Raw genomic sequence first — 18,304 nt, forward strand, 5'->3', positions numbered from 1 at the left:
GCCGAACTGCTACAAATTATAAAAGGGGATGTATTTCCTATGTCTGAGGAATGACGAATTCAAAGAATAAATGTTAAGTCTCTCGGGAATGCATGCACTGGCAGAAGCAGACATTGAGAGTGTCCAGTGTTGCAGCTGGTGCTCAAGGCACCCGGCTGGGATGTCGTGATTCAGTGATAATGCTCTTGACTCATCCTAATTTAACAACATGTCTCAATCGAGGCAATTTGTATGGCATTTTGGACAAAACAATTGGCTCTCATTTGGAGGCAGTGACACAAAGTGAGAGAGGGAGAGACAGACAGATAGAGAGAGTGAGATGCATTTAAAGGATGCATATAAGGGAGCAAGTAAAAGACCAACAGGCTTGACTTAACAGCACTGCGATCTCAATGCGTTTAGGAAATGTTCATCAAATAAACGTCTTTGCTAATATAACAAATCTGTGTTTACTCAGCCCTGAAGAGGTCAAGGTGTTTCTCAGAAGTGTTTCTATGGCTTCAGAAACTATGATTCATCATCTAAAATAATTTGTTTTCAGAGGGAAACGGATATGAAACAATGAGTGGACACTGGCACAACCTGGTAACAGAAAAAGCAGGAGTACCTTGACGTTCGACTCTGTTCAGGAAAGAACAGCGCATTTAACCCCTTCCCCAGACAGTCAAAGTATCGCCAAATGGAGACACACTAGAGAAAAAAAATCGTCACAGACCATTCACCACCAATTTACACTAACCTTACACTAATCCTTTTATTCGTTCTCATTTATTCCCTCCAGGTTCTACCAATCTGCACATCTTTGGGATGTGAGAGGAAACTGAAGCACATGGAAGAAACCCATGTGGTCACAGGGAGAATGTGCAAACTCCACCCTAGTTGATCCTTGGTCTTTTTGCCCTGTGAGATGGCGTCTCTTCCAACTGTGCAGCTGTGCCACCCAAACAGTATCACTGCAGTTCCATGGTTCAATCCCAATCTCTATGTGGAGTTTGCACGTTCACCTGTGACCTCATGGGTTTCCTCTAGATGCTCCAGTTACCACTCACATCCCAAATATCTGTATGCTAGTAAGTTAATTTGCTACTTTAAATTGACCCTCGTGTATAAATGAGTGATAGAATATGGGGGGTGGTTGAGAATGTGACGATAATAAAATGGATTGTTAGGTTGCTGTACATGGGTGGTCAAAGTCAGCGCTGACCTGATAGACTTCCGTGTTGTATCTCTCTATGACTCTAAAGTGTTTCTGCTACATAAATGCAAGTTGCTTTATTAATATCTCATCCAAAAGGGAGCATCTACAAAACGTTTCCTTCGCTCCATAGATGCTGCTGCACCCACTGAGTTTCTCCAGCACTTTTGTCTACCTTTGATTTTCCAGCATCTGCAGTTCCTTCTTAAACCCATAATTGGTGGTCTCTTACCTCTGTTTTCTCGAGTAAATAGATAGATAGATAGCCTTTTATTGTCATCCAGACTTAGTCTGAACGAAATTGCAGCAGTCATACATATAATACAATACAATAAAACAACAATAAACACACATTAACATCCACCACAGTGAGTCCACCCAGCATCTCCTCACTGTGATGGAGGCAAAAGTCTTAGGTCGCAGTCTCTTTTTGCCTCTTCTCAGCTCTCGCTGGGTGGCGATACCCCCCCCCCCCCCCGGGCGATGTTAAGAACAGTCCCGCGGCTCAAAATTTACCGTGGCCACCCATAATTGGGTTGAAGAAGGGGTTCGGCCCCAAACCTGCAGACGCAGCTGCTGGCTTCGCTCCGAACCCCGGACTCAGGCCACCGCCGCCAGAACACTGTCCCAGCCACCCTCACGTGAGTACTGTGCCGTCTTCAGCCTCGGGCTGGGCCGCCCCGACTTGGGCGCCGAACCTCCCCCGGACCGGGCCGCCCCGGCTTGGGCGTCGCTTCTCCCCCGGACCGGGCCGCCAAATATCACAGGAAGTAATTGTTTGGGAGGTTAACCACTTCAATTCATCCTCGCTTTCAAGTTTGGCAACGTTTTCCCTCCCTGGCTCTCCCTTTCTTCTTGCTTATCAAGGCACAAGGGCCCCTTCAGCATCTCAGGCCCAGAAGGGTGATCCCACCATTCTCATCCCTCCTCTCCTTTATTTCCCTGCAACCAACAGAGTCAACTGCCCTTTGGTTCTTTTGTCACATACAGTAAAACTCCACTCATCTGCCACCCGACCATTAGGAAGTCCTGATGCCATCACCAGGTGATGTTTGCAACTTCCCCCCGAGTCACACCAGGGCCCACATTCCACCAAGATTCACCGGGTCCCTGTGCTTTCCTGAGACTCACCAGGTCCCTGATTCCCACTCTCGCCTGAGACTCGCTCCCTCAAAACTCACTGGGTCTCCAGTTTCAACACTCCTGAAATCCACTGAATTCAATGGAGAATTTATTATGATACTGTGCGATAATTATAAAAACTAATTACAAGTGTGTTGGGGAATTAATGAATAACATCCAATAGTCCTGAAAAGTTGCCAACACCACAATGAATCTGAGCTTGCTGGATTAGAAGAGTTTTACCTACAGCAAGGGGTCAATAACACTTAACGTATTAGCATGTATTTGGGATGTGGGAGGAAACCTGGCCACATGGTCATAATGTGCATACAGACAGCGTCTGAAATCAGAATCAAACCCATATCTAAAATTCCCAAACCTATCTTAAAACCTTCCTCCTAGGTCAAGCTTTGGGCCACCATTCTTAATTTTTCCACATGTGCCACAATGACAAGCTTGGTTTGAATAAATTTGTGTGACGTTTTACTATAAAGATAAATTGTTATAAATGTCTTGTAGAAGTTTCTTGCTATTGCAGTCAGCTGCAGTTGCTGCATCTCTCAGCAAGACCTGCAGCAGGTTAACACTGAGAGGTTGGTTAATCTTCAGTGATCAGTGGAATCGAATGTTGTTGGACACGTGACAGTTTTCAAATTAATTATGTCCCTCAAATCATACCACCAACAGACTGAAGACGGATCCTGATGCAAAACATCACCTATCCATCCTATCTCTAGAGATGCTGCCTGACCTACTGAGTTCCTCCAGCACTTTGTGTCCTTTTGTGTAAACCAGCATCTGCAGTTCCTTGTTTCTATTTTTGACTACTCCACTGCGAAATCTCATCAAGGTAAGCCCACTTTGAAGATGTTCCCTTCCTCTCTCCGATGAGTTCTGGGACCCTCTTTCACTGCTCCTCCTCTGTGATTTCCAAGTCTGAAGAAGGGTCCCGACCTGAAACCTCGCCTAACCATGTTCTCCAGAGATGCTGCCTGACCTATTGAGTTACTCCAGCACCATGTGTCATTTTGTGTAAACCAGCATCTGCAGTTCCTTGTTTCAACAGATTTCACAGTCATTTATCACATCACTATTATGAGGAGCTTTCTGTCTGTAGATTTTCTGATGCTTTTTCAACAAGAGTTACTTAATTGGTTACAAGATTCTATGGAATATCCTGAGGATGTAAAGAGAGCATTTCACATATAAATAAGTTCAATTTTACTTCATAACTTGTTTCTGTGATGTGGGGAGCAGGCAAGAAAATAACAGCAACCTTCCTTTTGAAAAGTAGGGGTATACTTTGGGTGGAAAAGCAGGAAGGATTCATAACACGGTGACTGAAGATTAGTAACATGTCCATAACTTCTGCACCACAAATCAGAGTCAGATCTTTATTTTGTTTTTCAGAGATTGGTGGTAATATATGACTTCAATTCCAATTCAATTCAACTTTAATGTCATCGCACAAATACAAGTATCAGTACAACGAAATGCAGTTTTGCGTCAGACCGTAGTAGTTGTACATAAAGAGAAAAAACAAGAAAAAAATAGAAAGAGAGAAGATACAGAATAATCAGGAAATACAGAATGATTAAACAAAGGGGGACGGAGGGACCAGAGAAGTCTATCGTCGGGACTCCGAGTTCAGCAGTGTGATTGTGTTGTTATAGAAGCTTTTCCTCATCCTGCTGGTACGTGACCTGAGGCTCCTGTACCGCCTCCCTGATGGGAGGAGGGCAAACAGTCCATGGTTGGGGTGTGAGGGGTCTTTGATGATCTTCCCAGCCCGACTCAGACACCGTTTTCGGTGGAGGGCATCCATGGCAGGGAGCGGGGCACCGATGATGTGCTGCGCGGTTTTCACCACCCGTTGTAGTGCCTTCCTGTCCGCAGCAGTGCAGCTGCTGTACCATACCGTGAAGCAGGTGGTCAGGATACTCTCTATGGTACAGCGGTAAAAGTTGGTCAGGATCTGGGGGGGACAGGTGGGCTTTCTTGATCACCAGGGTTGAAGCTTGGTCCATGATTTCAGTTTTGAGCACTGCTGCTTTGGAAGGGGTGCAGTGTACATTCATCAGGATGACCTCTGGATTTAAAGTATTTAATGATAAGAACAGGTTACATCAACTAAACTTGGTCTTTTTCTGTGATTGTGCAAAAGGAAATAAGGGGAATGAGAAGCAAGGCAAAGCGCAGGAAGTTTGTAATTGTGAGCTTTTAAGGTTTTAACACTATTAACATTCCTCCAACAGAAAGAGACATTATTTTTGCCTTTCTGCAGCTATGGAGGGTTTAGTGTATGTTGGATTTTCTTTGTGGTTCTGTGTGCTAATCCTGGTTGTAAGTATTCCTGGACCTCTGACCTCTGACTTGCTCACCCAGTCAAATAACTTTTTTACCCATCATTATTATTTTTAAGCAGTAATTGGAAATAGTCAAAGTTAATGGAAAAACATGTTTTTTTTTTAATGCTATAATGAGTTTTCTCCTGTGTACCCCATGAACTATTCTGATAAATTTTCAAACTTAGAAGATTCTTGGACAAGCCAGGCAAGTTAACAATGTAAAACTGCCCTTTGTTAATGTGTGTCTCCCTCATGTTCACACAAGGTGTGTTACCTTTGACCTAACAGAGTCAAGGCGAGCCAGCCGAGAGCTATCAATACACTGTTTATCTTTTACCCCATAGTTCTGCACAAAGTACAGGTATACTCAAACCTACATGAATGATTTATTAGTGTGCTCTCTTAAAGGGGCAGTGTAACAAGTTCAATGGCAAGAGGCACTGTGGCACAATTGCTAACGCCTTCATATTATCAGGCCACCTATCTAGCCAGAATTTGGAAATGCTGGGTTTAATTATTTTTATAGTTTAATTTAGTTTAGAGATACAGCACGGAAACAGGCCTTTTGGCCAACTGGGTACGTGCCAACCACCGATCCCCACACATTTACACTATCCTACACGCACTAGGGCCAACCTTTTACATTTACCAAGCCAATTAACCTACAAATCTGAATCTTTGGAGTGTGGGAGGAAACCGAAGATCTCGGAGAAAACACACGCAGTTCATGGGGAGAATGTACAAACTCCGTACAGACAGCACCCATAGTCAGGATTGAACCCGGGTCTCCGGCGCTGCATTCGCTGTAAGACAGCAACTCTACTGCTGCACCACCGTAAAACCAAATATAATAAAACTATATTGTAGCAGAAATATTCTGTGCAACACTGTGGAACTCCAGGATACATGTTACCAGGTCCAACACTTTGTAATTGGAAGTCAAAAGAGAAAGTCGAATTGCTTAAACAGGGAGAATAGAGATCCACTCCTTGTTTGCAAAAACAATGACATGTTTGCACATTTGTTTATAATCTATAGATGTTTCAAAGCTTATTACAAACAATAAGGCATGGTCAATGTTGGCAGATACAAAAAGCTGGAGTAACTCAGCGTGACAGGCAGCATCTCTGGAGAGAAGGAATGGGTGACGTATAGGGTCGAAGATGATCAATGTTGGATCCTGCTTCTCCTACATTATTGCAAAGCCCCACACACTGTAATGTAATCAGATAGTCCATCATAGTGATATTGGCTGGGGCACTGATATTGGAGAGGACACATGGAAGAATCCCACTTCCTTTCCTGGAACAGGTTCTTTCACTTCCAGCTGAAAATGCATGAAAGAGACTCAATGCAACATTTTGTCCAAAAGATGTCACCACCAGACACAGCACTGGACTACCTGCAACTCACAATCTTCCTGCCCAGAGGTGACAGTGCTGACCATTGAAAGGGATTGAACTGAATATGATGTTGATCTTTTACCTCTCAGGATCAATTGCAGTCCAGGTTCTTTTCTTAACTCCTCCACAATTCCTTTAGACAGCCTAACCAAACATCTCTACTCATTAAGATTTGGACTGAGGCCGATGATAATTAAGAACCAATTGGCAATTTGCTTGGAGCTCGCACTGTACAGGTATGCATCATTTCAGCATCATCTCCCCTTCTGCTGCTATTCCCCAGTGACATAACTTTACTCCAACATCAGGAAAACACTGAGCCCTGCACCAGAGTGATTTTTAACCATTTTGCAAAGATCTTCTCCTCTACCCCGGTTCTAAGGAAGGGATTATGCCTTTATTGATTGCATTTATCACAAAGTGACTCATCTTGGCAAGTCCAACTCTTCCCCCTTTCCAAAACGCTTAACTCTTTCCTGTTTTAAGAATGTGTAAACTCTACTTCAAAAATAAAACTTGCATTTTATATAGTACAGGTACCTTCACTGTTGTGAGAGAGAGGGGCAGAAGGTGAAATGGAGAGTTGCGAGTTTAAACTTTTTGCTCTTTTAGTTACTAACTTGCTAATCAAGAAAAATCTTTGTTGGTACTGCATTGTTATGTTTGTGTTTTCTGGAACTTTATTCTTTTTTGATATGTTGTTTAAGAAGGAACTGCAATGCTGGAAAAGGTACACAAAAATGCTGGAGAAACTCAGCGGGTGCAGCAGCATCTATGGAGCGAAGGAAATAGGCAACGTTTCGGGCCGAACCCCTTCTTCAGACTGATGGAGAGTGGGGGGAGGCGGGGAGAAGAATATAGTCAGGATAAAAACTTTGCCTACTCAAACCTGCAAATAGTTTAACTGGCTTAATCGGTGAATGAAAGGCAAAGTGCTGGAAGAACTCAACGGATCAGGCAGCATCTGTGGAGGGAAATGGACAGATGTGTTTTGGGTTAGGGCTCTTCTTCAGCCTGACGGTCGATGGCTGGGCGGCATTTGGAAGTGAGAAGGGCAAGAGAGGGTTAGGAGATTCGTGAGAACCACTCCCAACTGTCCAGAAAATCTATGCCCATCATCAATATCCTGAGGATGCCAGATTATTGGAGCGTTACTGCATTAAGAATACCAATACCCTTGTAACATCCCATAGAGAACTCCTCTGAATAGTCCTGTCCACCAATCTACATGCCCTGTCAAGCACCTCCTGTCCCTCCTGTAGCAGTGTCTGCAGGTCCCACACTAACTTCATAAGCAGAGTCGAAGCAATTCATGTACAATATGGCCTTAAAGGATTGTTTGAGAAGAGAAGCAAGGTAGTTTCAAAATGCTGGTGTAACTCAGTGGGACAGGCAGCATCTCTGAAGAGAAGGAATAGGTGATGTTTCGGGTTGAGACCCTTCTTCAGACGGAATGGGTGACATTTCAAGTCGAGACCTTTCCTGACCCAAAACTTCATTCAATCCTTCCCTCCAGAGATGCTGTCTGTCACACTGAGTTATTCAAGCATTTTGTGTTTATCTTCGGTTTAAACCAGCATCTACAGTTCCTTCCTGCACACCAAGGTAGTTTGTTTGTTTGGTAAATGAAAGTGAAAAATAAATTGCCATAAACATGAACACAGAAAAAAGGATTTTCACTTCATTCATTTCCTGTGTTTTGCAAAGACAGTTAAATTGTGACTCCACCTTTGGATTTGTGGATTCAAAATTTCACTGTAGGGAAGCATTGGACTCAGTTTGAGATTATTGAGAAGGAACATTGATCAATGTCCAAATAGTGTGTAGTTAAGTAATAACATCGCTGTTATTGCATCTTTGGTAATCAATCACTGCTGTAAACATATAAATTTGCCACATATTTGTCACTCGTACAACCTGTGCTTGCACAGTCTTTGATCCGCAGCCAACTGCTTTGCATCCTTGTCTAAAACATAATTGCTTCCTGGATAATGCCCCAAGCAAATTCCCAAGAGGAAAATGGTAATTGGGAATTAAGTAAGATTAAGAGTTTGACTTCTTTGTAGACTTTATTAGTTAGGTGTTGGTAGAGGTGGTAGCCAGGGTCTAATGGCTGCAATCTCTCATCCGTCAAATGTTTGTGGGTCCAAGTACCACCAGTTTACAAAGTTTGGCTATGCTATGAACTCTGGCTACTCTGCTAATGGACTAAACTGTGAGTTTAATGATCTGAGATGCTTTGTCAGAATTTCCATGGAGCTGCTGAATATTTCTAGTATTTTTTGTTTTTATTTCAGATTTCCTGCAACTGCAGTATTTTTTATTTTCACACCGATGTCTCAACACTTGTGCTCATGTACTCATGTACTTCTGCTTCTTCTTCTTGCGAATGAAACATAAATAAACCAAAGGAATAGTTAGATCTCAAGCCGGGTGTTGAGCAGACAGGTTGTTGTCTCTGCGTCAATGTCTGCCAGGCCCTGGGCTCCATTTGGTGGGTGGTAGAGCAGGCACTCAAAGATTACATGGTTGGCTGTCTGTTGTTCTGCTCCGTATTAGAACAGCTCTACTGCGCAGAGCCCCTATCAAGTCAAGTATCAAGTATCCTTTATTCTCATTCGGACCTTTCAGTCTGAACGAAATTTCGTTCTCCACATGCTGGCATTGAAACGCCCGACTTCAGTACGAAATCTGTTGAGCTTCACCCATGCTCCAGGGAGAGGTCAGACCCTGGACAGCTTTTATCTGGTGAAGAGATGTTGCTGTGTCATGGAGATGAGGTTGCCTTCCACTCCTGTGACCACTTGGTGGCTATCCAGTGTGCTTTTGTCTCAGTTGGCTGGATGGATGCTAGGAGTTATTTTCCAAGTGGAGCAAAGGGGTGACGGGACTTCTGTCGGGGTGGCCTCTGCTCTCTGCTGATAGCCTGATGGAGGTGGTGATCTGGGTCCATGGCACGACAAGATAGTGCCAGAGTTGCTGCTTGCCTTTGGATCCCTGCAGGCCGAATGCCTGCAAGTATAGGGAGCTGCTCGACTGGAGTAGGTTGAAGGCGCCCAGTGATGGTTCACAAGGTGCTGTTCAGGCTTGTGTCTACCAGGCTAGTATGTCTGCTTCTACTCCATACAGGTGCGCAGTACTCAGCTGGAGCATACACAAGAACTCATGTACTAATATCCCTTAATTCTCCTATAGGCCAAAAACCTATCCACTGAATACAATCAATGACTGAGCATTCATAGTCGTCTAGGTACCTTAAGACCATGCCTGGCCTGTCTCTTCACTTTAGCACCTGCAGTATTTAAGAACTATGCTGCTCCTCCTCCCTACCAATATTTCTCTTTCTAAATTCGGTCCAGTGTACTGTTTGATAGTGCATCAGCATCCAAAGGGAGAGATTGACCTTTTTTTCACCTTCCATCACAGTGAGGAATGTGGAGGAGTCACTGTGGTGGATGTTCGTGTTAAAATGTATTTTGTGTGTTCTGTTGCTTTTTATTGGTATTATTGTATGGCAAATCAAATTCCTCATATGTTGCAAAACATACTTGGCTAATAAAGTATGATGATTATGATTATGAAGCCTGAATCAGCATCCCGATAACAGATTATATATGGTCAAGGGACCATATGGCTTCGAGACAGGAAATCTTTCACGTCACTCTAACTGAGGAAAGTTAACTCGGGACACTGCTTACCTCAAGACCATTTACCACCACCAAGCCCAGCTTTCTGCACCAGGGGAAGCATTCTCTTCGTCTCTGCTTTATTAAGCCTGTTTAGAATCTTATGTTTCAATCTGATTACCTCTCTTTCTGCTAAAATCTTTATTTCGTACTCTAAGACCCAATCAACCTATTCCCAAAAGGCAACTGTGTCATTCCTGAAAATAAAGAGACGATAATCATACGCGGTGCTCCTGGTACATCCTTACCAAAACACTATGCAGTTGAAGCAAGATTTCCTTCCTCCTGTACTTCCTCCCCTGGCAATCATTTATAAAAATCTGATATTGTAGAGCATATGCATTTAATTTCTTACAGAAATATGGTAAGGTGAAACATGTGAGGGAGGGAATATCACTGTTTATGATCCAAATACAAGTTATGTTCCTGACTAAATATAATCTTGGCAGCATGGTGATGCATTAGTTTGTGCTGTTGGTGCCCAGCTCCATCCACCTGGTTTCAGTCCTAAGCTCTGGTGTTGCCTATGTGGAGTTTGCATGTTCTCCCTGGGGTTTCTCCTGATTGTGCCAGTTTCCACTCACCTCCCAAAGATGGTATGTTGACTGGTTTCTACAAATTACTCTGAGTGTAGGTGTGAGTTAATGGGGATGAACAGCAACAAATTATGGAATGAAAAAATGAAGTTTTACAAGTGTGTAAAAACGCAGAGGATTGAGATAGGTAGAGATGAAGCCGTGGAAGGATCAGAACACAAAGAACAAGGATTTTAAATGAGAAATATTAATCACTGATGAGCCACTGGATCAGTCAATTCAAGCACCTCAGTGAACTAGTAAAGTTGAGTGGTGGTTTGTGACATTCAATATTTATAATACAATACAATACAATACGGTTTATTTGTCACATTGCACAAAAAGTGCAAGTGAAATGGATATGTCAGCAGCGGTACAATGATAAAGAGCACACACAAAAACACAATAAAAATTTAACACAAACATCCACCACAGCATTCATTACTGTGGTGGAAGGCACACAATCTGGCCAGTCCTCCTCCATTTCCCCCCGTGGTCGGAACCTCAACCCTCCGCAGCCTCTGCTGCGGGCGTCCAGATGGTAAGGACAAGGTACGAGTCCAGGTAAGTCCAGAGTCGGCTCTTCCCCACCAGAGACCGCGGCTTTAAGTTGGTGTAGGCCGCAGGCCGGCGGACAAAGATTTAAAGTCCCCTCCACGCCGCAGCCAGAAGCACCGCAGACTGCAGGGCCATTTATGAGGAAGTCTGTTGGTAAGAATTTCATTTTATGGAATGGCTTTGACTTAAGAACATTAGAGATGGAAGCCGAAGTAGTTTATTTGCTTTAATTCCTGCTTCATTATTCTGTTAAACCACGGCTGATCTTTCACCTCAGCTCCACTTTCTGGCATTAACCCCACACCCCTCAACATCCAAAAACATATCGACATCTCTCTTTAATTTGCTTCAGGGAATCTTTCCATCTTGGTAAATCTAAGTTTTGAGGAAGGGGCTTTTGAGATTATGTACATCATTCCAGATAATTCATAGAATTCTGTTCAATAAAGCACTCTGACACTTAACGAGTCACTGGATATCCAGTGACCTTAATTGCAATGCCTGGCTACTGATGATTGAAAGGTCTTGTGTTTTTAGCTGTATTTTGTCTCTTTTATCTCATTTACAACACTGATTGAGGCTACTTGGCTAACCCGTGTTGACAGCTTGCAAAACAACTTGCCCAAACAGTTCCCATATCTCTCATCCCCCCAAAAAGTCTCTCCTCAGGCACACTGTTGCTGGACAAGTTTACTTGTAAAACATTTGAAAATTCCTTGTACTAATAGGCTAGTAAAGCAAAAAAAACGTTTTCTTCTAATAAAATAAAATAGAACAGATATTAAAAAGTGATTAAAAAGATATCAAATCCCTCCTTCCCAGCTCTCCCACAGCCTACTGTCTCCACCTCTCCCTTTCTTCTATCCCCCCACCCCCACATCAGTCTGAAGAAGGGTCTCAACTCGAAACGTCACCTGTTCCTTCGCTCCATAGATGCTGCCTCACCCGCTGAGTTTCTCCAGCATTTTTGTCTACCTTTGATTTTTCCAGCATCTGGAGTTCTTTCTTAAAAATTGAAAGGCAATCTGACTTTTTTTTAAAGAAACTTTAAAATAATGGTGAGGACTGGCCTTTTAAAAAAAAAAGTTCCACTAGAGCGAGCCAGGCAGTGTTCTTTCCACAGCTGATTCCACTAATTACAGCCAAGCCCTCCTCAAATCTCTTTGTGTGTCGAGAAAGGGCTTGAATGGGAGGCTTCCACTTCACGTTTTCACGAGACTGGGGCCTTACACTGCATCAGAGACGCTTTTATTTCTTGACGGCATATTCGGTCCATGTTAAGGGATTCTCCCGACTACTTCTCCGATAACCCCCCCCCCCCCCCCCATCAACCCCCCCCCCACTCCACCACTGTGCCTCCTCTCCACCCAAATGAATCTTGACTGCCCACAGTCCACAAGGGAAGAACAGAAAGCCCCCACTGAGCTTGTTACAGTGATGCTATTGTGTGGCTCAACAATGCACTAATTGGAAGTGACAACAAGGCACAAAGGCCGCTCATGTTTAATTTGCGAGATCCTCAATAAAATCATTCCAGCAAACGAGCTGGACGGAGGCAACAACAAATTGATTACTGCTTACATAAATTCTCACGAGTTAAACGGGGAGAATTGACACACTCTCCTCTGCCATCATCTGAAGGTTGGCAGTATGCTGAAAGCTCTAATTTGCCAGTACTCATGGGAGAAGAATTGGAGGCAAGGGGGAGGGGAGTCAGGGTATGGGAACGAGTAAAATCTGACCAAAACACTTAGCTTCCAAAGATGAAAATGCTACTCCTAATGAATCAATCAATCCTAATAGAATAAAAACATTCCCATGGAATTGAGGCACTGCAGATTGCTTGAAGTTGTCAGCCATGGTTTAATTTGTAGCACTATTGCCTTATAGGTTGTGGATTCATAATTGCACAACTTGAGACTTGTGCAGACCAGCACTCCAGTCCAGTACTAAAGAAATATTCAGTTGAGAACAGGGTTGGAGTGGTGGCCTGACCTTAATCTACACTTGTTCTATCATGGGCCAGGTGGTTTGATACACAGATTTCACCCAATTATGAAGCAGTCGTAGAATAGTGACAACATTTCTGAGGGCAGCGAAATTTGCAAAGGGTTTTCCATAGTAACACTCAGTTGAGTCATAGGTTTTTTTTAATACTGAAACAAAATAGCCTTGTATAATGGTCGATGTTGCTCCCCACATCTGATTGAAGATCATGTCCATTGTGCCTTTTGAAAGGGAATCCTCAGTTCCAACAAGGTTCCTGCTAAAGTTGAGCTGGTTTACAGGAATTGTTCAACTATGCTATCTCATTCTGGAACAGAAGTCATTTTAACTTCTGCAGAGCTGCAGTTTGTAGTCAAGGCACACATTCACAGGCCTGGCTCCTGGTCATTGGAGACTTGTTCACTGTAGAATACAAGCGGGCCGCACTCATCCCTCCCATCCGCCAGATAGAGCCAGAGTTAAAGAGTGAGAGAGTTATGATGAAACACAAGTTTAATAATTGTGCCCAGTTCCATGCGCCAAACATTCGAAAATTTGTTAAGGCTTTAAAAAGTGGGTATAAGAGATCCACTAAATTATGCCAGGGATGAGTCCTTGGAGGAGAAAGGAATACAAGGGGGATTTGATAAAAGTATTTTTGAAAATCGAATAATTTACAGAGACTGTTCCTATAGGCAGAAAAACTAGGCATAAGATATTGGCAAAAATAATGGGGTAGAATTCATAGCCTCATACAGCAGGGAAGCAGGTCCTTCGGCCCGCCAAATTCATGCTGACCATCAATAACCTATTTAAACTCATCGCATTTGATACTTACTCACCCCCTGCTCAAACAGCACCAGGGTCAGGATTGAACTCAGGTCACTGGAGCATAAGGCCAGGGCTCTGCCAGCAGAGCTACTGTGTTAACATGAGGAAAAACGTTTTTTTAAAGAAACACACACACAGTGAGTGATTGGACTCTGAAAAGCACTGCCTGGGCTAAGAAGTGGTGGTAGATTTAAAACGGAGCTCTGGATTAGTATTTGAAAGGATGGCATTTATTCTAGGGTTATGGGCTAATATTTAATTACAAGGGTATGAGTGGCAGGTGGAGGAGTGGGATTAGTTGGATTGCTTTTCTATAGTCAGTACCGATTCAACAGGCTGAACGTTCTCCTGTATCTAACCACACGTTCTGATAAAAAAAGTCTCAGACTTGTAACATAGACCTTGTTTCACTGTGCAGATGCTGCCTGACCTGTTGAGCTTTTCCAGCCTTTTGTGTTTTTACTTCAGATTTCCAGTCTGCAATCTTTTGATTTGGTGTCTACAATCTTTTGATTTCCATTTAACCAATCACGATTCTGTGAAATTGACTACCTTCCACAGCGGTCCTTTCTCCACAACACAGTATTCTGTTCTACATCCACAACAGGACCCGGGACAATGTGAACCAAGTCTCACATCTAGGCAGCATCTCTTGATAAAAGACTGTCTCAGCGATTCAATGTACTGTTGTCTCATCTTGGGTCTTTTAACAACCATCTGAAAAAACATATACTCTGATTACAAATCTTCATGTCATCAGATTGTATGTTTGATAAAGAAGGTTTTTTCTTCAGGGGAACTAAGTCCAATCATTATACCTGCAACCTCACGGTAACTAATATCAGATTCTGTTGCTTCAATGAGTGGTAGTACATACATCTTTAAAACACAATACAAGCATATGAGACAATGGCACATTAGAATATCATACCTTTATTATTTTTCTAGGTGACTTTATAGGCTCCAACTGTACAAAAATGAATCTCAGGATAATTTCTTACAATTTATTTATATACATAAATATATTATATTATAAAAGCAACAAACTTCAAGTTGAAAGCTTTACAATTGCAACTGATATTTGAAGAATGACAACTTCCACACATCTTTGAAAAACATCTTGGTGCAGACGTGTTGAGAAGAAGTTAAATCTTGTCACAGTTGGAGAGGAGAGATTACAAGTAATGTTATCAGAAGCTTTGTTTTTGTAAATGACTGAAGGAGCCGGTGTCCAGAGTCTGAGGCAGATAACAGCAGACAAGTTAATGAGGTGCAATAATTCCCCAGGGCTTCATAAGTAACCTTGCATCATTATGTATATAAATGGTTTCAAAAAAATTAACTGCATTTGTTTACTTCCCCCTACCAACCTTCACTAATAATCACTTCTGTTTTTCACTATTGAGAAACAGCACTCATCCCAATACATTGCACCATATTTACACATAGACTCGCACTACTCTGAGTGTTGTCATGCTCAGGATAATTGGAAGTTTGCACTGCAATATGGATTAAAACTGTAATGTGTTACAGAACTGGAAACCTTACTCAAGAGGAAACTAGATATGGATTGTATACTCAGGATCACACCCCATGGGACTGCACCCGCAGCAGGAATGTTGCACATGGTGCACGGTTTAAAAGTAATTATTTTACAAGTAAACAAAAAAACACCCATTTTTCTCACTGTATACCAAAATACAACTAACATTCTTTTCACAAAGTATCAATTTTCTCTTCTTAAAACCTTTTCCTTCATACTTAACAAAATAAAGTGGGTCTGGCAGACAAAATGTGCTTTATGTGGCATTGGAACTCGTGAGTGGCGGGGGCTGAGAAAAAGCTGGATGCTGAAGAGCCTCATAAATGAGCCTCAACTTTCAAAACAGCAATTCCAGAAAGTGGGTACGAAAAAAGTGCCTTTCCTGTTCATTCACTCCCATTAAACATTCTTGACTTAATATGAAAGTATTCCTCAAATCTCACTGCTCCCCAAAGTGTTTCCTACAATCCTCAACCATTCATTTTTCCCCATATTGTAATTCTAAAGAGTTTTTTCCCCCTGAATGTTATATTTCATGGTCCTAGTGTTACCCACTTACCGTGCACTCAGTGCAATCCACTCTGCACACTTTTTTGGGGAATCCTAAACTGTATCCATGTTCTGCACATATGTTAATAACTAGTTATGTGTATAAATATGCACAACTTCAACTTTTAAAAACATTTTGCTTTAAGTTTACTCCAGCTCCTATGTATAAACCCAAAACATCATAGTTGCTAGAAATCTAAAATAATGGAAGTATTTAGCAAATCAGGCAACATCTGTGGAGAGAGAAACAAGTGTATACTCTTGAGATAGATTACTTTTTCCACTGAAAATGCTGAGTATTCTGGCACTTTCTGTTTTTATTTTTTTAATCTGTTTTTCCCTCGTCAGGTATTTGGTCTCAGAGCTTACTTCTTCCCCATTGCTTACTGATTCAGCTCTCTCTCCTTCCCATTTAATCACAGTTGATGTTTTTTAAACAAGCTTTCCTTAAGATGTTGAAAGGGTCAGACTATGGTACAACTTAGGGACGAACAATATGCATGAGCCTTTTACGTGTAATGGAACAACATTGCAGCATTAAAGCCCACACAAAGTATTACCACACTGGAAAGTGCAAAGGAAAACAAAAAGGGAAAGCATAACCCCTAAAAATGCTATGTTGGCAGTAAGCACGAGTTTCATTAATCTTTGTGATCCCTGCGAGAAGCCAGGAATTTACTTCTTGAATTTGTTTTATAATCACATGACTGTTGGGTAGATAAAGGAACGTGCCTGGCACTTGAGTCTATTTACGAAAGCTTGTGTCACATTCAACCTGGCCCAAAGAGTCCCCATGTTAAATGTATTGTTCCTCCCCCATTCTCCCCAGAATATCTCCAGCGCTTCCTCCAATGGGTCGAAGGAGGGTGGGAACGTCAACAAAATTTATATCATGGAATAAAAGAGTTATAACATTTTGAAGCAGCTGTTGAGCCAATGGAGCATCAAATCTGTTTTAAGAGCATTAGGGAAATGTAATGTTCCAACTAATATATATTTCCTCCAGTAATACTCATCTGGTAGCCAATAATAAATAATTGTTGGAAGGCAGCTGTTAAAATAGCAAGACAAACCTATAACATTGGTGCTATGTACATGTTGTTCCGGGGGGTAAGAGTGGGACTTGTGTAAAAATGAAGTGGAATTGCACTGGGAAATGGCCATGTTGTCCATCTTTGCCAACCAGTGCACTTGGCTGATGTGCACAGGTCAAGTTGGGTTACAAAGTGTGTTGCAACTCAGTGTCTGCTGCAGCCTAGGAATGTACCAAATTCAAACCCAAAAGCCTGACCACAGCAAAGTGACTCCAGTACATCAGTGCAGAATAAAATTGCAAATTTGCCCCAAGGAAATTTCTGTACTCTCACTGGAAACAGATCTATGGTTATTTACTCAACTCTTCACTCGTCTTTACAGAAAAGATGTATTTTGCATGGCTCATAAAAACAAAGCAACATACCTTCAATGGTTACATCTGAAATACAATCTACAATGCGCGCTTTAATGTGGAGAAGGAGGCCTCTTGGACTTCTTTAACTCCCATTCCTTGTCCTGTTATGTTCACAAACAAAATATCCTCTCTACTTATTCTGTTACTGTACATGGGGTCAAAATACAGCCTATTCTATTTCTCAGGTGATGAAAGATTGGTCCAAGAATTCTTCTCTAACCTACATCTGACCTGGACATCAGCTAGTTGGATAAGGGAATTCAAATGCACTGCAAAACTCAAAATTGTCATCAAAGTCCAGTTTGCTCCACAAAGATCGAGGCTTCTTCTGCAATTCCCTGTGCACACAGCGGGGACAAGGAATATTTCTCGACTTGCATTCAATATGGAAAACCGCTCCACAAATTTCACACCTATGGAGAAAGAAAAATGTTTTAAAAGGATCTGATATTTACACAGTGCCTTTCATGCCTATCGATATTCTAATGAAAAGTGTAATCATTGGTGAAATGTCTTATATTTACATAAACACCTTTCATATCTCTACAACTTAAAAAGCATGCTTAGTTTTTTTAAATGTTTCCACCTCAGATGAAGGGCTATCAACCTGCAATGTTAACTCTCTTCTCCCCAAATTTCCAACACTTATATTTTTTCCTGCTTTTGTTAATCCTGGCTAAATTGGAGCAGCAAGGACTTCAAAAGGGGGTTAAGTTTCAGGGTTGCTGAGAGATTTGGTCAAATTGGAATTACTCTCTGCAGAGCTGGGGCAAGCTGCAAAGAGGTGCCAGTGTCTGGAGCTTAGGTACAATTTGCAAGCAACGAATGGGAAGATCTCAAGATCTTCTATATCCAAGATGGCAGCGCCTCGCAGCAGCGGCCTCTGCAGTCCATCTGTCTTTTTTTTTTTAATTTGTCCTGTTGAGTGTATAGTTTGGTTGTCGTTATATATTGTTTTTAGCTGTGTATATGTGGGGGGGCGGTGGGAACTTTTAAATCTCTTCCCTGTACGGTGGACCCAACCTTTTCCCTATCGGGTCTCCGTTGTCGTTGGGGTC

The 18,304-nt window shown here is 42.2% G+C and overlaps 1 protein-coding gene across 2 annotated transcripts in view; it reads right to left on the reverse strand.

Annotated features, from left to right (window-relative positions):
• Nucleotides 1–14,617: 14,617 nt before the first annotated feature.
• Nucleotides 14,618–18,304, reverse strand: part of plekhm3 (pleckstrin homology domain containing, family M, member 3) — a 130,351-nt gene continuing 126,664 nt past the window's right edge. For both annotated transcript variants that reach the window (XM_055638349.1, XM_055638350.1), the window contains one exon: nucleotides 14,618–17,659. In XM_055638349.1, coding sequence (XP_055494324.1) covers nucleotides 17,485–17,659 — 175 coding nt within the window. In that variant the 3' untranslated portion in view covers nucleotides 14,618–17,484. The remainder of the gene's footprint in view (nucleotides 17,660–18,304) is intronic.

Source organism: Leucoraja erinacea, chromosome 7, assembly GCF_028641065.1.
Source record: "Leucoraja erinacea ecotype New England chromosome 7, Leri_hhj_1, whole genome shotgun sequence".
Taxonomy (NCBI): Eukaryota; Metazoa; Chordata; class Chondrichthyes; order Rajiformes; family Rajidae; genus Leucoraja; species Leucoraja erinaceus.